Source organism: Rhinoderma darwinii, chromosome 9, assembly GCF_050947455.1.
Source record: "Rhinoderma darwinii isolate aRhiDar2 chromosome 9, aRhiDar2.hap1, whole genome shotgun sequence".
In the NCBI taxonomy this organism is placed as follows: Eukaryota; Metazoa; Chordata; class Amphibia; order Anura; family Rhinodermatidae; genus Rhinoderma; species Rhinoderma darwinii.
The window spans coordinates 42,632,063-42,655,828 of NC_134695.1; the positions used below are offsets into that span (position 1 = coordinate 42,632,063).

At 43.6% G+C, this 23,766-nt stretch overlaps 1 protein-coding gene across 2 annotated transcripts in view; it reads right to left on the reverse strand.

Annotated features, from left to right (window-relative positions):
• Window positions 1-23,766, reverse strand: part of NECAB2 (N-terminal EF-hand calcium binding protein 2) — a 110,060-nt gene that overhangs the window by 82,350 nt on the left and 3,944 nt on the right. For both annotated transcript variants that reach the window (XM_075837563.1, XM_075837562.1), the window contains exon 2: window positions 18,824-18,848. In XM_075837563.1, coding sequence (XP_075693678.1) covers window positions 18,824-18,848 — 25 coding nt within the window. The remainder of the gene's footprint in view (window positions 1-18,823; window positions 18,849-23,766) is intronic.

Below are 23,766 nucleotides of genomic sequence, written 5' to 3' on the forward strand. Positions count from 1 at the left end.
GAAAAACGGCCCGAACAAAGCGGCAAACAAAACCGCAAACAGCGCACAAAAAACTCCGGGAAAAATGACGCAAAAATCAACGTGCAGGGAGAGGTAAATCTGCCGCAAACTTCAAGACAGAATTTTGAGGCAGATATTCCTCCGGCAAAAAAACTCTGTGTGAACATGGCCTTAGTGGAGAGAGACGTGAGATAGAGGGTGGGCGAGGGTTAGGGTGAGGGTTAGGGTGAGGGTGGACGAGGGTGAGGGGAGACACGAAGAGGTTTATAGACCTGAAAAGAGAAATAAAACATAATGGGGGGAGAACGGTCACCATCCTTCAAGAATGTCAGCAAGGAGACAATCCAGTGAAGGAGGTCAGCGGGGAGGAGCAAGGACAGCTCACATGAACTCTTGGAAGCTATGTGCACGCTCATTGCAGCCTGCAATGAGCGTGCACGGGAAAAAAGTTTCATAACAAGGAAAGATCAACAAACCAGAGCTGAACTGCATGTAAACAAACCGTGCTAAATTCAAAGAAGAAATGTGCTAAGTAGAATTTTTTTTAAAAATAATGCTTTATTTAGGTTGTCTGTATAAGGGGTAATGTATGACACAGTTTTTGAAAAAATGTTGGTATCTCGGACAACCCCTTTAAGTCCCAGGGAGGAACTGGGGATCTTATCTGGGGTTTAAGTCTGCAGGCGGCAGTTAGGAATCTCTTGATCCAGGGGTGTTCTGCTAATATGAAATTGAAGAAGGAACTTAAAGCAGAAATCTGAACCTTTAACGTAGTAGGCCTAAGGTTTTTATTTAATCCTGCCTGGAGGAAATCCAATATTAAAGGGAATATCTGGTTTGGTTAAAGGATTAATATCCCTACCTGCAAAATTCAAGAATGCCTTCCATGGCCTCAGATATATTTTTGAGGTAATCGGTTTTCTACTGGCTAGTAGGGTGGAGATGACCGATTCTGAGAATCCTCTTTGCCTAAGGATTATCCTTTGTTTCCAGGCTGTCAGATGGAGTTTCTGAATGTCGGGGTGTATTACTGGGCCCTGATATAGAAGGTCTGACATGTTTGGGAGAACCCATGGTTGATGTGAAGACATTTTTCTTAACCACGTGAACCATGGTCTCTTTGGCCAGAAGGGGGCTATTAGTATCACACTGGCCCAGTCTTCTGACCTTTTTTTATTACTCTTGGGAGGAGGTTTAAGGGGGGGGAGGGGAGAAGGCGTAGCCTCTCTCTTGACTCCAACACTGGGAGAATGCGTCTATTGCTGTTGGGTGGTCTGAAGGGTTTAGGGAGAAGAATCTCTGGGTTTTTCTGCTTTCCTTGGACGCAAACAGGTCTATTGATGGGGTTCCCCATTTGAGGAGGATTTCCTGAAATACTGTTGTATTCAGGCACCACTCTGATTGGTGAAGCCTTTCTCGGCTTAGGAAGTCTGCCACCTGGTTGTCCTTTCTTCAGATGAACACCTGATAGTCAATAGGTGTTGTTCTGCCAGAGAAAATATCTGTGAGGATGTCCATAAGCGAGGCCGATCTCGTACCCCCCTGCCGATTTATATAAGATACTGTGGTCGTGTTGTCTGAATATATTTTCAAGTGCTGACCTGAGATTGCATGTATGGATCTCTTTAAGGCCTGAAGAACTGCTGCCAGTTCCCTGAAGTTGGAGGATCTTTGAGCGGTCTGCTGATCCCACTGACCCTGAAGAGGAGAGGAGAGGAGTCGTAATGGGCATCTGTGGTCATGTTAAGAGTAGTGGTTAACTTCCATGGAATACCCCTGACGAGGTTCTCCCTGTTCAACCACCATCTGAGGGACATCCTTGCGGCCGAAGAGATGTGTAAGGGCTGGTCCAAGGAGAGACTGCTCCTGTCCCATTGATTTAAAATGTCCCACTGTAGTGGCCTGGATCTGAAGTGAGCCCATAGTACGGCTGGGATGCATGATGTCATGAGGCCCAGGACTGACATAGCTTTCCTGAAAGAGGTTGTATGGCTCAGGTAGATCTCGGATATCCTGCTTATCAGGGGACCGATTTTTTCTTCTGGAAGGAAGGACATCTGCTTGGAGGAGTCCAGCAGGGTTCCTAAGAATGCACATCTTTTTGATGGGTTTAAATTTGATTTTTTAAAATTTATGTTCCATCCTAATTTTGTTAATATCTTTCAGACTATTTGTATTTGTAGGGTCAAGGTTTGAGATGTTTCTGCAACCAACAGGAAATCGTCCAGATATGGTATCAGGAGAATGTTGTTCATCCTGATGTAAGAGGTAATTTCCGCTATCAGTTTTGAAAATACCCTTGGGGCTTGTGAGATGCCAAAGGGGAGGGCTCTGTATTGTAGGTGAAATACAGACCCGTTGTGTGTCACTGCTACCCTTAGGTATCTTTGATGATGATGACATATGGGTACATGATAGTAAGCATCCTCTAGGTCTATTGAGGCCATCACACAATCCCTGGAGAGGAGATTTATAGTTGATGCAATGCTCTCCATGCGGAATTTTTTGTAGGTCAGATAAAGGTTTAATTTTTTTAGATTTATAATGACCCTGTGTTTGCCTCCTGGTTTGTTCACAAGGGAATAAAAGCCCTGACCTGTCTCTATGCTTGGAACTTGGATTCCTTTTTTTATGAGTGACAGAACTTCTATTTCTAGGATCTTTTGTTGGTCCGGGCTCCTTAGGGCCCTTGTGGGAAAAAAAATCTGTCTGGGGGAAGAGATCTGAACTCTAGTACGTACCCGGTTTTTATAATTCCTAGAATCCAAGGATTTGCTGATATCTTTTGCCAATCCTTGAAAAATAGGGAAAAGACGACCCCCCACTGTAGGTCCTGTGGCGTCATTGTTGGTCCCTATTTTTAGGGTCCTTCTGGGGCCTGAAGAGAAAGGACTTATTCTTACTAGTAAATCTTGAAGGTCTAAAGTCATGTCCCCCTAGGGTTAGGTCTTTTGTTATTAGGCCCTTTGGGACGAAAGGAATCTCTTGTTAGCCTTGTTTGTGCAGGGAACCCTTTCTTACTACCTGATGCTTTTTCCAGCAGGTCATCAAGTGGGGTCCCAAAAAGGTAATCTCCTGAGCAGGGAATAGCACACAGCTTCCCTTTGAATCCGGTGTCCCCTATCCAGGTTTTTAGCCAGATAGCTCGTCTAGCAGAATTTGACAGGGCCGCTGATCTGGCGGAAAGGCGCACAGCATCTACTGAGGCGTCTGCCAAGAAATCTGCGGCTTTGGAAAGTGTTGGAAGGGAGGCTAGGATCTGATCCCGAGGGGTCTTGTCTTTTAAATGTAAATCCAATTGTGCGAGCCAGATTTTCAGGGATCTAGCCACACAAGTGGCTGCAATGCCTGGTTTAAAATCCCCCGTAGAGGCTTCCCAGGTCTTTTTAAAGGCAGAAGTCGGCCTTCCTATCCATAGGGCCAGACAAGGAGCCTAGATCTTCAAAGGGAAGGGAGTGTTTCCTTGATATCTTGGCTACTGGAGCGTCAAGTCTAGGGATGTTGTCCCAGTCCTTGCATGCCTCGTCCTCAAAAGGATACTTCCTTTTGAGAAATTTGGGAATACTTGTTTTCCTATCAGGATTTTTCCATTTTTTTTTAATGAGGTTAGATGTTTCTAAAGGATAGGAAAGGTTCTATTCTTCTTAGGTCCTAGGCCTTGAAACATTATGTCCTGGACGGACCGAGGTTCTTTAGGATCATCTATATTCATAGTCGCCCTAATCGTCTTTAGGAGTATGTCTATGTCCTCAGTTGGGAACAGATTCCTTTCTCCCTCATCCTCACCTGAGGAATCAAAGGAGCTGTACTCCCCTTCTTCACCTAGTTGAGGATCCTCTTCAGCTGAGGAATCGGAATCCATACGGCTAGAAGGGGAAAACGGAGGATCTCTTTTCCTCTTTAGTGAGTTCCTAACTGCAGCCCTTACAATATCCTTGATACTTGTGGCTAAGTTTGTAGACTCTTCTGAGATGTTGTCTAAACATTTCTGACAGAGCCTTTTGTTATAGGATGATGCGAGTTTCTTTTTACATATCACACATTCCTTGTTATGAGCCTTATCCTGTTTTTTCCTAGGACAAACCCTGGCCTAAACATATGTACAAGAGAAAGGGAACAGTATTAGGTATGGAAGAGGGTTTTTTATCTTACCCCATATTCCTGGCGTCCTCAAGTACCGGACTAGAGGACTTGGCATCCGAGTGGTCAGTGCGTCCTGGCGCTTCCATAATGGAGGAAGAAGACTGGAGACCGAAGCTCCTGCTGTTTCTGGCCTAAATAGGCCACGGATTGGCTGGGAGGCACTCGGCTCCTGACGCTGGAGCCCCTCCTCCCCACGTGGGTCACGGGAACACCGCCCCCTGGAGTGTTGGACGCATCACTGCCCGGAAATGACGCATCGCGGCCACCGGAAGTGCCAGTGAGAGCGCCGGAAAGCCAACGCTGGGCATGGTCCGGCAGAGCCGAACGGGACCCCGGGAATCCGCTCCCCGCCAGAGGAAGGCCCACAGTGTTGGCCTTAAACCACCTCCTTTTGCTGCAGCAGGAGGGAGGCGATGGACCGGGAGAGGAGGGAGTACCTGTACCAGACTCAAGGTTGCTCCCTCCAAAGGAGACTTATACCTTCCAGAGCACCCCTAGTGGAATAAGGTGAGACCTTGCTAGGGGGTCTGCAACCCCGGGAGAAGTGCTTTTCCTCAGGACAATCCTTCCATCCGGAGGACAGGAAACCTGACTGGGTGTGTGGAGAGGTGTGTCCATTTTTATATCCTCAGGTTTCCTGTCCAGCAGATGGGACGTCTCTCCAGGGATCCGGTCATAGGTGAAAGGGTAAAAAGTCAGTATGTCGCATAAAAATAACATTTGGAATAGCGTAGTAGTCTAGCAAGAAAATGTATAAGCTTTTTAGGACATGGTAGCCTATGGGTAATGTATCCCTCTGTATGGCATCTGTCAGAAATATCTGCTTAATGTATACGCCATGAGCTGTTCAATAGCGTTTCAGGACGTATCCGATAAACAGATAGAACTATAGTCTATGGGTGCGGATGCCTGTGACGGATCCTTAACAATCGTATCAGTCACCCATAGGATAAAATGGTATCTGTGTAATGGATACGTCATGAAAAAGGTAATGAAAGTTCATGACGCATCTGTTAATCGTATACCATTATAGCCTATGGGTGACGGAAGCCACTAATAAGGCATCCATCAGAGCCTTTTCCTGGCATGAATGTCAAACGTAGGCCAAAAAACGTGATGTGAACATAGCCTTGGGGTATGTGCACACGATAACGACAATTACGGCTGAAGTTACGGAGCCGTTTACATTTCAGACGTAATTTCTCGTACTCGCGTTTTGCGAGGCGTCAATTACGGACGTAATTTGGAGCTGTTCTTCATTGAAGTCAATGAAAAACGGCTCAAATTACGTCCCAAGAAGTGTCCTGCACTTCTTTGACGACGCTGTTATTTTACGCGCCGTCTTTTGACAGGCGTAAAACGCCTCGTTTACACCTGAAAATAGGTAGTGTGAACCCAGCCTTAAAGGGTCTGTCCACTTTCAGCAAATGAATATATTTTGCAACCTAAAAAGTTATACAATGTTCCAATATACTTTGTATTAATTCCTCACGGTTTTCGAGATCCGCTTGTTTTTATTCAGTAGGAACATTCGTTGCTTAATTCTAGTCGATTCAATTCTGTCCATGGTCATGTGATGGACACAGGTGCACGGCTCGTTACAGTAGGTGTATCAGAGGTGTGTTTTCTAATTATCCTAGCACCTGTGTGTCCATCACATGACCATGGACAGAAATTAATCCACTGGAAGTAAACAATGAATATTCTTGCTGAACAACAAGCAGAGATCTTGAGAACTGTGAACCTCGAGAATTGCTTTGTTCTAGTGATCTGGATTCCAGCTCACATTCACATCAATGTTAAAAGGGGTTGTGCACAATCGGACAACTGATGACCTATCCATCAGTATATGATCGGTGGGGGTCCGACACCCGGCCCACGCACCGATCGGCTGCACGTGCTTCCTCCGGATGTTTTGAAGGGTATGCAGTAGTTGGATCCGGAAGCAGATGGCTCCGACCACTGCATAGTGGCCGTTCTGCAGAACTGCAGCTCTGCTCCTAGTCACTTGAATAGTACTGTAGCTTGGCCGCTATTCCGTGACCGGAGCCATCTGCTTCTGGCATGGATGTCCGATACACCGCACCGATCAGCTGCTCCGGGTGTGGGACCCCCACTGATCATATACTGATGTCCGATCGTGGACAAACACTTTAACATCGGACATCTACACATTCTCTACACAGAGATATATAATTTTTTTTAGGCATGTTATTTTTGTCAATAGGATTTCTAGAGAAGTCTCAAAAGCGGACCCATCTTTTATTGCAGAATTTGGCAAGTATTAACCATGGTATAAAACACTGAATATAGGAATGGTAGAGATTTGAGAAAACTGAACATCAAGTCATGGTAGCGTGGGCATGAGCATATAGCCTGTGTGGCAGAAGGTCACATACATACAATGAATTGCTGGGTATAGCCTTGTTTTAGGATGTATATGTACACATCTAATGCACTAAGGGGTTAAGGGCACTGCGGTGAACTCATACTCCGAATTAATATTACGCAGCATTGAACGCAGATTACACGGGTCTCATGAAATGCTATTGTAGATGTGCCATACGTCACAATGGTACGGCCCGGTCATAAAAACAGCCGAGCTTCATCCTACATCAGCTTTATATTCATTACATATCCGACAGATTATCAGAATTCCTTAGGGTGCACTTGCGGTTTGTTTGGTATGAAGTGATAGATATTAATTACTATATGGTCACACTTCAGACAACACGACAGCAGTGATTTGGCCACAGAAGACTGGACTGGGACTGTGGCCCATTGTTTTCAGCAGCGGTCAAGTCTTTTTGATAAGTTTAATCTGGCGAGGCCATCGTCACATGAACGTAAGCAGGCAACGGATATTTCCATAGTTATTTTTCTGGACCGGATGCATTCATCTGCAAAGCTCCCCTGTAAATTAAGCAATCTGCATGCCCACCTATGTTTCATATCATGTACACAACAGGGGGTAAGGGGCAATTTACTACATAACTAGTCAGATGTGCCATTCACAAGTCTGGGAAAGCTGGGTGTCAATCCGTATGGCGCTGTATGACAATACACTTAAGAAACGCATCATAGAATTATAACCACTAGACTACATCGTTTAGATCGGTGGTTAGCAGCACACCCATCCCTTGCTGTCCGACACTTTTTGTGCCACGACTGCTGTTATGCACCGGGGTCCTATCGTACTTCACAGGTAAGCACGGGCGCTATAAGTGCACAGATTCAATGCAAGGTAAATGAAACGGCATTTTGCAGGTACTATTATTGACAGACCCAAGACGAAACTATTAACACCGCTTTGCTGGAGTTATTGTAAAAAAAAAAAAAAACAAAAAAAAAAAAAACACTTCTTGTGCACTTTATCAGTTGATCTTTTATAGAATAACCCATTCACATGCATGGTCAGCAAAATCGCTAGCGATTCAGTCAGGATCTCGAAGCAGAATCCATGAGTGAACATGTATTCCCATCATACAACGTTATGGCGTATCTTTCTCTGTCCACGGTGGCGCTTTTGTCCACCCACTTTGCAGGACCTGCAACACCGTTCCACTTAAGTGAAAGGAAAAAAATATATATAATATCCCAACGTTGTGGGTCTACAGCTGCTATGTAGATCTATGTATCACCATGGAAACAGAAACTCAGTAAAGTCTGATGTTGCAGTCATACGCTCTTTTTATTTATCCCATATATCTGACTGACCCACCAAACGTATATTAGCTGGAAGATGGATGATAGCGAGTATTGCTGCAGGATCAGATTTTACAAGGTTGCCTTCTTCTACATTACAGTCGTAAAAATGGTAGTACCAAGCACAAATAGGAATCTCTGAGTTTGTTATATTGTGAGAGAAAACAACCTTGTTTATGACGCAGCAAGGGACAGCAATCCCTGAAGTGACAGATTTTAATTTACTGGGTGCCTGGGGATTATACATTCACGAGGAATTTTACCCACAAGGTCTAGGGCATGTGAGCCCATGTGGCACCATTGTCTTAATGAGCTCCCAGGGGCATCGCCACAGTCTCCCAAGTCTCGAAAACACCATGAAGTCAAAACAGGAGACAGATCCACAGAAGATACCGTACAGACGGCTGTGGACCACCCACTCACTATGGACCATTCTATGATCACACAATTAAATGGGCAAATCCAACAATGTAAATATAAAAAGAAAACTAATAATAACCTAGAAGGTAATCACAAAAAAACGTATAAAGAACCTAAATTAAAAAAACATGGCGGCAGTGTGCTGCACATCACAACGTAGCACAATTTTAGAAGGGGTAGTCCTATGAAGACTACCCTTTTCTCCCATGCCCTTCTACTAGGGAATATGGGCTTCATAGAAGGGGAGACCCCCTGTATTACCTAGAGCGGAGAGCCACTAAAAGCACGACGCTCATTCTGTCAGACTCGTCCCACCCATGGGTGGTCATTCCCCGGGTGCGGCAGGAGAAATGTGTGGTTGATCACAGCTTCTGCTAGCAAGAACAGATGAACCCCTCTGGCCCTCTGCTTAAAATGGATCAGATTTCCTGTAGCAAAGGGACATGCAATTCAATGACGATGCTTAGAAATCTCTGGGCAGTACCAAAGGGGCATGAGCCTCTATAGAGCTCGTCATTCTGGAATCGGTCCGGGATCACAGACTTCACCAATGTGATCTTCACACATTTTTCTACAACATATTAGAAGAGGATTTTGACTGGGTTCCACTTAAAAAGAGCTTCTGCAGCAGCTAGGGTGTATATTTAAAGTTACGGGACACTGTCCCAGCTGTTGCAGAACCTCTGTGACAAGAGCACTTCTAATGAAGGACATGAACATCTTCCTCTTCTCAAAATGATAACCCAACTGCTGCAGAACCTCTTTGACAAGGCTTTTTTATTCTCAGTGGTCCGGCTGCATGTGGAGTGGTCTGGGCTTCTGGAGGATGACAGATCTGGTCTTAGAAGAGAAGGTAAGGCCGGGTTTACCCACTACAATAATTCTGAGAACATCTAGAGCGCAGGCTGGGACCAGACCGGCCACGTCCGTTACTAGAAATACAGCAGGACATGACTGCTTAGTGTCTGCTGCAGCCTTGGACTTAGTTGATTAAAAATAATAAAAATTATTTAAAAAGAAAAAGGAAGCAATCCAGGATAATGGCGTTGGGAAGTCAGGAACTGCATGAGAAGCCCAGGAGCCACATTGCGGCCACCTGGTTATATAGGAATCAGTCACATCCTATTAAATTATCAGTGCATTGAAACAATCTTTGAAACTTTGTCCCCTGATGATCATTTATTACATATCATGCTTTGTTTTTTGCATTTTACATATATAATAGTGACTTTTATTACAAGTGCTATATTTTCTTAGCTCCAGATGTCTGAATGGAAAAGTAAGCCTGAAATACATTCAGTAGAAATGAAGCGTGATTACAATAGACTTCTTCCAATCTCATGAACACAGATGTCAAGCAAGAATCAGTCGTCTGTTACACCGAGCATGTTATATCCCGATGTCATCAGTTTCCCAGTAATAGATTGTCACTGCCTCCAGCATAAACCATTGTGACCTCTCTCTCTATCCAGTCGTGGGATAAGTTATTGTCCATCACTGTCTACTTGGACAGGATCTCTTCAGGAATTGTGGAGTGGATAGGTCAGTGATTGGTAGCTATGGTTTACCGTATAGCTGACCACACATTCTTAAACAGACTTAATAAAGCCTATGCGAACCTTTGACTGGGATGGATATATATATATATATATATATATATATATATATATATATATATATATATATATATTTTGCATTCTCTATACAGAGCAGCTTTATCGTTCGCCATTTCCTGTTCTTGTCCGCGGGACTGACGGGTTCAGTGACGGAGGGTCATGCGTGTCCACCTATAATCTATCACATCTAAGATGTGATAGATTACGGGTGGATCCTGCGTGTCAGATATGCAGGACCCACTGACACTGAACCCGTCAGGTCCGCGAGACTGACGGATTCAGGTCTTCGTGAACGATACAGCTGCTCTGTAGAGAATACAGAGCAGCTGTACCTCAAAAAAGTAAAATTTATTTAATAGAAACTAATTATAAAGTTTCACCATACACTGATTTTTATTTTTTATAAAGAGGTCAGACAAAAATATCCCACTCAAAGGTGCACATAGCCTCACATGGAATGCCCAGTTTGTAACTGACACTAAGAGGCGCTGCACGAGAGCAGGTATGAAGAGGGAGCAGGCATAGACTATATAGACGTGTCAGTCCCAAATGCCTTAGATCCAGTTGGACAGTCCTAGCTTTCGAGCGCGGTTCTGTGTGTTCCCTTCCCTCTGAGGACATGTGTGACCCGTAAGCCTATTAAGTAAAACTAGTAATGCCAGTGAGACATTACTGGTTACTGCCCTTAGAAGGCAGCATAACTACTGCACAGAGCAGGAGACTTCAGAAGCAGCTCTGGAACATGGAGTGGTAAGTTGAGCCTGGGTCTTTGCTGGTGGTACCGTAGGCACTAAATTGGTATGTAGGAGTTATTTAGCTAGGTAGCGGAGAGCGGTGCAGCAGGGGGGGGGGGAAGACAAACTTTAACAAGCAATTATGCATATAAATGCAAAATAAGACAACAGGAAAACCCCTTTCCACATGCCATGTGTAAAATAAAACGCTTGATCCGATTGAGATCTGGGAAATTTGGAGGCGAAGTCAACATCTTAACCTCTTTAGTGTGCCATTTGCCTGCTAAGAAAAGAGGGCGCTGTCATTAGGGAATGTCGTTGCCATGAAAGACGTACGTGTTAATGTACCATCCAGATGAATGCCAGGACCCAAAGTTTCCCAGCAGAACATCCCCCAGAGGCTCACCCTGTCTCCACCAGCTTGCCTTCTTTCCATAGTGCATCCTAGTGCCGTCTCTTCCCCCAGTTATGCGATTCACATGCACCCGGTCATCCACATGGTGTCAACGAAAATTAAATTCATCAAACCAGGTCACCTTCTTCCATTGCTGCATTTATGATCCTCTTGTAGGGGGGTTTCGGTGGTGGACAAGGGTCAGCATGGGCACTCTGCAGCCCCAACCTCAGCGAGCTGCGATGTTCTGTGTGTTCTGACACCATTCTATCATAGCCAGCAGTAACGGTCAGCAATTTCTGCTACAGTAGCTCTTCTGTGGGATCGGACCAGATGGGCTAGCCTTCTCACCTCACAAGCATCAATGACTCTTGAACGCCCATGTCTCCAGTTCACCTGTTGTCCTTCCTTGGACCACTTTTCCCAGTCGTCTACCCGTCACAATTTGGCCCTTGTCAAAGTCGCTCTGATTCTTTCGCTTGCTGATTTTGATGGCTTCCAACATTAACTTCATGAACGAACTGTTCACTTGCTGCCTAATATATTCCAACCCTTCACAAGACCCATTGCATTGAGTTAATAAATGCTATTCACTTCACCAGTCAGTGGTTTTAATGTTGTGTCTAAAGAGTGTATATTTACCCTAAAAAAAATTGTATATATATATATATATATATATATATATATATATATATAGTGATCCTAGCCTTAAAATGTATAGTTTTAATATTTTTCACGAAAGAACAAATCTTATTCAGAGTAGAACAGGCTGACAAAAATAGAAAATTAAGACGCGCTATAGATTGTCACCACAGGTGAAGCTTTTTATTTTTATACGATTTTTCTCAGAGTTTGCAATCAATAGTATTTTAAGAAAAAAAAAAAACTATACAAAAGAGTCTAGCCACAAGAGCCAAGACGCGGTCACTCAGGGTATGCAGGGTGCTTGGCATGTACTGTACAGGCCGCCCGGTGTTTCGGGTACTAAACTCTATTATTCGTTGTTTTCATCTATTCTGAGCATTTAGCACACAATGCAAAATTACAGAAGCACGGCATGGCACAGTCGGATGTGCAACACAATTAACCAGTCGGAGGTCCCTGTTAATCAGAGCGATCTACAAACTCAGAAACTTTAATAATTCCTGCTGTGAAAGTATAAACCAATTGTGCCCAAAGTGATTTCAACCACTTATTATAGGTCTATGTAGTCAATAACCAGCAAAAATCTTGCGGTCGGCATGAAACACATAAAGGGAGATTTATTAATACGGTCGGACAGTATAAAACCAGACCAGAAACCGCCAAAATCATCACAGTTGTGCACGCTGTATGATAAATTTGGCACGTCTTTTAAGCATGTTAGACACTTTCCTCTTCCTTACGCCAACTCTTTTACATCAATATACTACGCAAAAAAAAAAAAAAGGCTGGGGGTTACAAATTTGGCGCATTTTAAGACTCCTATTAGTCACGCTCCTTTTTAAAGAATGTTCAAAACTGACTATGAAGATGCAAAAAGTATCTAAGAAAAAAACACAATAAATTCGGGGCACACCATGAATGCCACTTTTTGGCGCAAATTGTACCAGAATTGTGGCGCATTTTGCTTAGTAAATCTCCTCCATAGTACATGTGATATTCACTTTTGACAAACTTCTGACATGTCATAGTGACATGTCAAAAGTTTGTATTGGTGGGGGTCCGAGCACGGAGACCCCCACAAATCGCTAGAATGAAGCAGCTGAAGCGCTCGTGTGAGTGCTCAGCCGCTTCGTGTCTGTTCGGCTTTTTCTGGAAATAAATGTATCGTGTGCGGGCTCAATAGAAAGTCTATGAGCCCGTACTGCGATACATCGTCTTTCCGGAAAAAGCCAAACAGAAACGAAGCGGTGATTGGTGGGGGTATCTCTAGGACATGTCAGAAGTTTGTCAAACGTTTAGCAACACTTTAAAGAGGGATTTCCAGAATGGACAATTATCATCCGTTTGCAGGATAGGTGAGAATTGCCTGATCACTGGGGGGCCCTACCGCCGGGGTTCCTCCTTACTACTTGATCGCAGTGAGGACTACGTTGAAAAGAGCTTTGGTCGAGCATGCGCGCTGCTGCTCCATTCAAAGTCTATGAGAAAGTGGTCATGTGCCGTAAGTACTTGGCAGTAGCATGGTCACGTTGTTAAACGTGTTTTCCATCTTAGACGGGATATCCACGGGATATGTCATAAATGTCTGATACCTGCGGGTCCCAGAGGTGACACCTGCATTCAACTACATAACAAGGGTCGCCATGACCCCTTGCCATCTGGTGAGGTAGCCGCTGTGCTACGCTGTTTCCAGAACATACATAGAAGTTAATGGGAGTTATGGAAACAGCGGAGCTCAGCCATCTCTCCAGTCGATCTCCACCTGGATGTGGCGGCCAGCGTCCATCTCACTAGCCGGGATGGGGTCAGGGGACCCCCATTCTGGAAATAGGCGTGGGTGCCAGATGTGGGACCCACATCTATCAGACATTTTTCCTGTGGATATGCCATAAAGGACTAAGATGGGAATGCCCCTTTGAGAATAAGACAAACAGGGAGACCTTTTATCAGAATTTGTACAACGAGGTTGATGGGTGAAGATTAACCCCAATATAGAATGCTTACAAACCAGAAGCAGACATACCATATATGCAAGGGGGCCACTGCCACCCCAATAGTAGCTTCCTATTATCTATTAGACTGCATGTGAGGGGCTGAGCCAATGAATGTCATAGGTCACAATCACTAGTGCATTGGACAGAGACACTTAAAGGAACAGTGTCACCCAAAAAATTTTTTTTATATCAGTTTTAGGTTAGGGTTTTATTAAAAACGTTTATATTTATTTGTGTGTTTGTGTGTTACTTTTTTCTATTTTTACACTTTTTCTTCCCTATGGGGGCTGCCATTTTTTTTTCCATTTCTGTATGTGTTGATTAACAACACATACAGACATGGAATACGGCAGCTCCAGTCCCATAGGGACTGCGAACGGGGCCCGTTCCATCCACTATGGTGTACGCCGTGCGTGTGGGAACGGCGCATGCGCCGCTCCCACACAGTCCGATTTGAAATGCGCGCCGTCCCGCGCCATTTTCCTGTGGACCGGAAGTCGCGGCCGGGCAGTAAGATTACTACTTCCGGTCGCGGCTTCCGGACTTGTGCACATGGAGCAGCGGCAGCAGACGGACCGGAGGGAGCGGCGGCGACTGGAGCAGGTAAGTGATTTCTATGTATGTTCGTGTTTCAGTGTGTTTTACTAGTGTATGTAAACCTTCTACACTGTGTGTTAGCTCAAAAAATGGTGACACAGTGTAGGAGGTTAGACCGTTCAAACCCCTCGTTTCTCCCGGCACTAGCCAGGATAAAGGAGGGGGGGATTCTGAGAGCTCACTAGAGCGAGGGATTTTTTCCCAATTTCGCAGCATAAAGCAATGTGGTTGCTTTACCACATGCAATGCTGCAATTTTGGGAATTGCTCCATCTAGTGACCAGTGCTGGGAAATATTATAAATTGAATCCAATTTATAATATTTCCTGACTCGTGAAAAAAAAAATAAAAAATTAGAACAATGTTTAATCACATACACATTAATTGTTTAACTAAAAAAAAAACAAAAAAAAAAAAACATGTTTTGCTGGCAACACATTCCCTTTAAGGGAGTTCTTTATTATGAGTTATTCAGAGGTCCCATATACTCTTCCTGTGCGGCGCCTTCTGACCGCTGTGTTCATCTCTGTTACATACACTACCATTAAAAAGTTTAGGGTCACTTAGAAATTTCCTTATTTTTGAAAGAAAAGCAGTTTTTTTCAATGAAGATAACATTAAATTACTGAGAAATACACTCTATACATTGTTAATGTGCTAAATGACTATTCTAGCTGCAAACGTCTGGTTTTTAATGCAATATCTGCATAGGTGTATAGAGGCCCATTGCCAGCAACCATCACTCCAGTGTTCTAATGGTACATTGTGTTTGCTAACAGTGTTAGTAGGCTAATGGATGATTAGAAAACACTTGAAAAACCTTGTGCAATTATGTTAGCACCGCTGTAAACAGTTTTGCTGTTTAGAGGAGCTATAAAACTGACTTTCCTTTGAGCTAGTTGAGAATCTGGAGCATTACATTTGTGGGTTCGATTAAACTCTCAAAATGGCTAGAAAAAGAGAGCTTTCATGTGAAACTCGACAGTCTATTCTTGTTCTTAGAAATGAAGGCGATTCCATGTGAGAAATTGCCAAGAAACTGAAGATTTCCTACAACGATGTGTACTACTCCCTTCAGAGGACAGCACAAACAGGCTCTAACCAGAGTAGAAAGAGAAGTGGGAGGCCCCGCTACACAACTGAGCAACAAGACAAGTACATAAGAGTCTCTAGTTTGAGAAATAGACGCCCCACAGGTCCTCAACTGGCAGCTTCATTAAATAGTACCCGCAAAACGCCAGTGTCAACGTCTACATTGAAGAGGCGACTCCGGGATGCTGGCCTTCAGGGCAGAATGGCACAGAGAAAGGCCATATCTGAGACTAGCTAATAAAAGGAAAAGATTAATATGGGCAAAAGCACACAGACATTGGACAGAGGAAGATTGGAAAAAAGTGTTATGGACAGACGAATCGAAGTTGAGGTGTTTGGATCACACAGGAGAACATTTGTGAGACGCAGAACAACTGAAAAGATGCTGGAAGAGTGTCTGACGCCATCTGTCAAGCATGGTGGAGGTAATGTGATGGTCTGGGGTTGCTTTGGTGCTGGTAAAGTGGGAGATTTGTACAAGGTAAAAAGGATTTTGAATAAGGAAGGCTATCACTCCATTTTGCAATGCCATGCCACACCCTGTGGACAGCGCTTGATTGGAGCCAATTTCATCCTCCAACAGGACAATGACCCAAAGCACACCTCCAAATTATGCAAGAACTATTTAGGGAAGAAGCAGGCAGCTGGTATTCTATCTGTAATGGAGTGGCCAGCGCAGTCACCAGATCTCAACCCCATAGAGCTGTTGTGGGAGCAGCTTGACCGTATGGTAAGCAAAAAGTGCCCATCAAGCCAATCCAACTTGTGGGAGGGGCTTCTGGAAGCATGGGGTGAAATGTCTCCCGATTACCTCAGCAAATTAACAGCTAGAATGCAAAAGGTCTGCAATGCTGTAAATGGAGCATTCTTTGACAAGGTTAGAAATAATGATTTGTTCCTTCAAACTTTGCTTTCGTCAATGTCTTGACTATATTTTCTAGTCATTTTGCAACTCATTTGATAAATATAAGTGTGAGTTTTCATGGAAAACACAAAATTGTCTGGGTGACCCCAAACTTTTGAACGGTAGTGTACACACAAAGTACATGTGTCAGTCAATGTGGGGAGTTATAGTTTTAGATTACGTAACTAAATGTATTTGCTCATACTCATCTAGCAGCAGTACTGAAACCCGGGTGAAGCAACTCCCAGCATACATACGGTTTTTTTTTTTAGGGCGCCCTTTTAAATATGTTGATATGTGATTGCTTTACACTTTTGATGAAAGGTTATCATGTGGATAGTCCTTCCTCAGTATTTGACTGCCATCCATTTATGAACAGATCTAAGTAAGAAAATAAAGCACAAGAAACAAAAAGACATTATGTGTAGAGAACTGCGTATTCTCCCATGGACTACCAGCAAATATATGGCCACTGTATTCTGAGCAATCAATGAAAGAAAGAAAGACAGACAGAAAAGAAAAATCTGTGACTGGGTGACTAAGGACTGACTAGGTCACCCAATGAAGAAGATCAGGATTACTTATTTTATTTTTATTCTCTTTCAAGTTAGTATTCCACCTTTTAACACCATCATTTTAGGTCCAAAATTCTGTGCCGATTTCCCGATATATTTTTAGATCAGTTGCAGCTCAGTTATTCTGATACAGAGCTCCAAATCCCCTGCATGGAAATATAGTTTAAAACATAGCTATCAGCACCACTAAAAAGGGAACTTACTGTGTACGGTGTTATTATTGAGTTCAATGTATCAGTATGCAGTAAGCTCCCTCTAGTGGTGGCTGCAGGTAGGCGGCAGAATGTTATGGCGTGAATTTGGAGCTCTGTAACAGTAAGACAGAGCTCTGACCTCGATACAGATCATTAAGAAACTAATCAGCCCAGAATTTCTGACCTATTTAGATGGGTGGACAATAACTTTAGGCTCCTTAATGGAAATATATTTCACATTTAATGTAATTTTGAAGTATAAGCAGATTCACCCAGAATTCTACATGTTTATTACAGTGCATCATATCTGCTCTGAAAGGAATAACCAAGGTTAGAGCTATTGCCTTTCAAAAAAAGACTGAGCAATGACTACAGAACAGCTAGAATGCCTTCTTACTATCCAAGCTCAATGCTAATTTATTTATTCCTATAGAATAGTTAATCCAATAAAAAATGAAGACCCTCCAAGAAAATATCTAGTTAGGTCTTAAAACAAATGAAAATCTTAAAAGTAACATCTCACTGAGACCTCCATAAATCTCTATGGACAACTGCACCCTTCAGAGCACCATGCCTCTATGGCCCACATTGACCGCTGGCCATTGACTGTAGGTTTCAATTCATAATTACTATGAATAGAAACCTATGAATAATTGTCATAATGACTGGATACATCGGATATCCTTAAAATTCCTGAACACAGTGGTTACTAAAATGGTAGCATGTAGACAGCGATTGTAAGATTAACTCCACAATGGAGAACAGCAGGGAATAAGTCCCTGAGGGTAAATGGCCAGGTCATGCCAATATCCTGATAAATAATTACCAAGACATTTACTGATTGGGGTAAAAAAAATCTCTGCCTGGGACCCCAACTTGGGTGGCACTAACCTCGATCATCCAAATGGAGCAATACATTTAGAATAGAAAAAGTGGCGGCATTTATATTATAAACTAACCCAGTTCTCCAGGTAAAACTAATAAAACCTCTATCATACCACGCCCTAAAGCCCATCTAACCTCCCTTTTCCTTATTGAACCATTTTATTTCATAGGTAGGCCATGATAATATATACGTAGCTCTATTAGCCTCTATTGTCATGGCCATGACACAATTATTCCCACAGCTCTCCTGATATATTGGTCATGCTCCACCTCCTTGTGTATGTCCTGTAAATATAAATTATATCTCCTTGCGCAGACTGCTCGCTTGTCACTTATGTTGTATCAAGTCCTAAGTGCCTGTTACCGGACCTGCAGGACATATATCCTGCTTCCCCAGGCAGAAGTTCCCTGACTCAGAGATAATAAATCTTCTTCTTTCTCCTCAAACCTTGTATCAAAAGAGGGAGCACAGTGGCAGTGAGTAAAAATAAACCGTTTGTGTTACATTATTGCTTGTGCAGGGTTAGAAACAGGCAGACAAGCAAGCTGACCCTCCAACAGGCTGAGAAAAGCAGCTGCAGCATGAAAAGACTGGAGAAAGCTCTAGAAATGTTCTAAAAATGTATACATTATTGCTTGTGACATGACTGAGCATATCGAGGAACTATTGCAATGTTCTTTAAAATTAACGGAGATTTAAAAGTGCTGCATAGCCACAAGGATAGACTTACAAAATAATGGGATAATTATCTATTTTGGGTCAAGCTACCTTGTAAATGAGATGTCCTCCTTAGGAAGTTTACTCTTCCCCAACGTTACAGGAGTTTGATGTGATTAAAATAATTGCAAGACCCACATGAGCACTAAAATCACTCAATTGTTTGATTACTAAAAATGGAAACTGAAAAACGAAAAAGTTTACTCACCATTCTTATCGGCTCTACGGAAGATCTGGAAAGAAAGAGAAGATACATATCATTAAAAAAAAAAAAAAAGAAGACCAGTTTTACCAACTGTAACATGCTGTACCGAGTCCCACACCATCTGATGTGAGTATTAACCATTTATGGATTTTTTTTTCTTTTATCCACGTTACTTAGTCTACAAATGGTTGCACATTTCGGCATCTGACCTCATCCCAGCAGGAAACGGCTGATAAAGCAAAACAATACAGTATCCAACCGCACCGCAAATGGAGTTATGATGTTGTGTTTCCCTTTAAATTCGCTATACCGGTCTCTATAGTGGGCATTGCAGACATCTACTATGTATCTGAACTAATTGCACAGGAAAGCGGGTTTCACATGTGTGGTTTTAAATTGCTCAGGCAACGCTTAGCTTATCCTGGGACTCGCTGCTAGCAGAAACTACTGACCACAACGCTGAGAGGATATTTTTTTCAAGTCAGCATCTGTGATCATGCTCTCTGAGGATCTACTCCTTGAAGGGCTTCGAGCCACGTACATGGAGTAATTTTTGGTCCAATGCCACGAAAAAGAAAGACTTCATGATGTTTGACAACACTGGTGTTTTACAAATGTTTTAGGTTGTGTTCAAATGTGCCGTTTTTTGTAAAAATTAGCGGAAAAATATATTTTTCCTGGCAATTAAAAAAATATATATAAAAAATAACATGTGAACAGAGCACTGTACATTCAGTAGTGGCTGTGCCTGGTTTGGCAGCTCACTCCTATCAAGTTAATAGGACTGAGCTGCAATACCAGGCACAGCCACTACCAAATGTACGGCGCTGTGCATGGTAAACATTAAAGGGGTCGTGGCCTCTTTAGTCAGCTTATCGGCAGGGGTGCCAGGAGTCACGCCCCCATGAATAGTCTAAGGATAGATCAATATCATACTTCTGGAAAAGCACTTTAAAGGTTTGTCATCAAGCTTTCCAAAGATCCTGAATGGCATAAAAAAAAATGGTATGTAATAAAACTCCCTATTGTCCTGCCTAAGTATGTGTCAGTCAATACTGTAATTTTGGCATTCTATTCAAGAACCGGTTGTAGAGCATGAACCGTGCTTTATTTCCCAACCAGTCAGTGTTTAAACCGGTGCTGCAGTTCATAGTAGAATGAAAACATCATCAACATGTAAATAGCCCCTTAAAAAAAAAATATTAAAGAATAGTGTATATAGATCAAAGTTGTCTGAAGGTGCAAGATCCCATAACAAATAGTGAAATCCCTGTAGAAATTAGAAAGCCCATCGTGTTGTTGATGGGACAGTTTTATGTATTTGGAGTAAATTTAAGACGTCTATATTTCTGCACTGCGGAGTATCTGATCTGCGCTACAGACAACGCTGGTACAGCGAGAGTTAAAATAACAGCATACTTGTTGAGATAAATGACTGTCTTGTCATGCTAAGGCTTCTGCAGTAATTACCGGAGGTGCGGAGTGCTCCAGTCCCACACAGAACTGTTGTAAATTGGTGCATAATGGGACGTGGCAATTTACCAGAGCGGCATCTCGCGGTGCCCGTGACAGGTGAGTGCATCATTACTATCACTCCACTCCCGATAATGAGCCCCAATCAAGGTCTACAAGTAGCAGTGACACCCATTGGCAGAGGGGGCACCGCTATAGGGAGTTCTCTACTGATCCATCTAATATCTCTAGTCATCCATGATTGGGTCTTGGGCCGCATTGGGCAGGGCTGGAAAATTCCAGGAGACAAAAAGACAGATTTGCTGCCTCCTAATTTTTTTTATAGCTATTTTATATGGGTATTCCAAGACGTACCGTTTGCTGGGCTACATAAAATTTGTATTTTGCGCATTAGGGGGGGGGGGGGGGGGAAATGGGACCGGACAGGTTGGACTTCAACCCCATTCAGATGTTTTTTGGGAAGACATCTGGCAGGTGAATAATTGTTCGGCCTATAGGCTTCTTTCTAAGGCCGGCCATACATAATAATGCTCGCTCGGCACCCCGCTATTCCTCACGATCTTCCCATACACATACAGCCTCTGTTTACATCTGTGCCGTGGTTTCCGTTCATAATGCAGTACCGGGTCAGTCGTATGACGGTCATTACCGACACATGCAGCGCTATTCTTCCTGTCAAATTCTGTGTTTAGAAAAGGGGAGATAAACTTGAAAAAGGCAGATTAGGCTGCGTTCACATCTGCACTAGGGCTCCGTTCCATCTGAGCTTTCCGTCGGAACGGAGCCCTGACTGACACAAACTGAAACCATAGGTTTCAGTTTCCATCACCGTTGATTTCAATGGTGACGGATCCGGTGCCAATGGGTTCCGTTTGTCTCTGTTGTGCAAGAGTTCCGTCGTTTTGACAGAATGAATAGCGCAGTCGACTACGGTATCGATTCAGTCAAGATGACGGAACCCTTGCACAACAGAGACAAACGGAAACCATCGGCACCGGATCTGTCACCATTGAAATCAACGGTGATGGAAACTGAAACCTATGGTTTCAGTTTGTGTCAGTCAGGGCTCCGTTCCGACGGAAAGCTTCAACGGAACAGAGCCCTGATGCAGATGTGAACACCGCCTTATTTTGCCGAAACATTGCACTTTTATATGCATGAGAGTCATAATAAACACCAAGAACCTCCTGGGATCCATTTTGCAATTTTAGATATCCATCACTATTAGGGCTTATTTAGACGAACGTGTAATACGTCCGTGCAACGAGCGTGATTTTCACGACCCACGCACGGACCTATGTTAGTCTATGGGGCCGTCCAGACTGTCCGTGAGTTTCACGCAGCACGTGTCCGCTGCGTAAAACTCACGACATGTCCGATATTTGTGCGTTGTTCGCGCATCACGCACCCATTGAAGTCAATGGGTGCGTGAAAATCATGCGCAGCACACGGAAGCACTTCCATGGGACGCACGTGATTCGCGCAACAGCAGTGAAAAGTATGAATGAAAACAGAAAAGCACCACGTGCTTTTCTGTTTACAAACATACAAACAGAGTGTCATAATGATGGCGGCTGCGCGAAAATCACGCATCATATGGTGAGGACACACGGAGCTGTTAAGTACCTTTTGCGCGCGCAAAACGCACACGCTCGTGTAAATCCGGCCTTAAGGTGTACCTTCCAAAGAGCAATGGTGCAGACTGCCTATGGGCCATTTGGCTGGGCTCCCACGGGTTGGATACTCAGCGTAAAAACGATGCAGCGTATCCATTCGAAAAACCGCACCACATTGTGGTGGAGTTTCTCGTCTGTAATCTCCGCTGCGGTAAGCAGTGTAGAAATAAAAAAAAAAAAAAGAAACTACCATACTTACCTAGTCCGTTGTCATGGTGACACATCCCTCCTTTGCCGTCAGGTCTCCCTGAATGACGCTACAGCCCATGTGACCACTGCAGTGGTCACATGGGATGAAACGCCATGCTAGGAGGCCGAACTGGACGGAGAAGGGAGTTGTGGGTATTTTTTTTTTTTTTTTTCCCTGAGTTGCGATTTTTGCGCTGTGATCCTGTCGCAAAACTCACAACACTTGGTTTTCTGTTGCGGGTTTTGAATCTCCATTGAATTCAATGGGGAAAACACCCAACAGAAAAGCAACGAAAACACAGCGTAAATTGACATGCTGCGGATTTATATTCTGCGCCGCAAATCAATTTATTAACGTTTTCGCTGCTGTTTTTTCCGGCAGCGTGGGGGATGAGATTTTCACATTTTCATCCACTTTGCTGCTACTGTAAATTCTGCGGAATTTCCTCACAGAATTCCATTGCGGAAATTGCGCAGCGTTTACACTACGTGGGAACCCGGCCTTAAAGAGGCTCTGTCACCAGATTTTGCAGCCCCTATCTGCTATTGCAGCAGATAGGCGCTGCAATGTAGATTACAGTAACGTTTTTATTTTTAAAAAACGAGCATTTTTGGCCAAGTTATGACCATTTTCGTATTTATGCAAATGAGGCTTGCAAAAGTACAACTGGGCGTGTTGAAAAGTAAAAGTACAATTGGGCGTGTATTATGTGCGTACATCGGGGCGTGTTTACTACTATTACTAGCTGGGCGTTGTGTATAGAAGTATCATCCACTTCTCTTCAGAACGCCCAGCTTCTGGCAGTGCAGCACTGTGACGTCACTCACAGGTCCTGCATCGTGTCGGCACCAGAGGCTACACTTGATTCTGCAGCAGCATCAGCATTTGCAGGTAAGCAGCTACATCGACTTACCTGCAAACGCCGATGCTGCTGCAGAATCATCTGTAGCCTCTGGTGCCGACACGATGCAGGACCTGTGAGTGACGTCACAGTGCTGCACTGCCAGAAGCTGGGCGTTGTGAAGAGAAGTGGATGATACTTCTATACACAACGCCCAGCTAGTAAAAGTAGTAAACACGCCCCGATGTACGCACATAATACACGCCCAGTTGTACTTTTACTTTTCAACACGCCCAGTTGTACTTTTGCAAGCCTCATTTGCATAAATAAGAAAATGGTCATAACTTGGCCAAAAATGCTCGTTTTTTAAAAATAAAAACGTTACTGTAATCTACATTGCAGCGCCTATCTGCTGCAATAGCAGATAGGGGTTGCAAAATCTGGTGACAGAGCCTCTTTAAGGTTGCAGTCACAAGCAGCAGAGTTTTTGGAGATATTTCTGCAACTGAAAATCAGTTCCATTCATCTGAATGAAACGTGCAGAAATCCATGAACCTGCTGCAGAAACCACCACATTCAGATGATTCAAACTGTTCAGTCGCAAAAACGTGACTGCACCCTAAATGGGAGAAACCGGGTGCAGAACGGTCTGTCTCCTAAATTTTCTAAGGGACACATAAGACGATTCGGCCTCTGTACAAAAGGTCAGTCGCACCCAGAATACGCAACATTACACAGTCCCATCATTACTTCTAGGAGGTTGAAA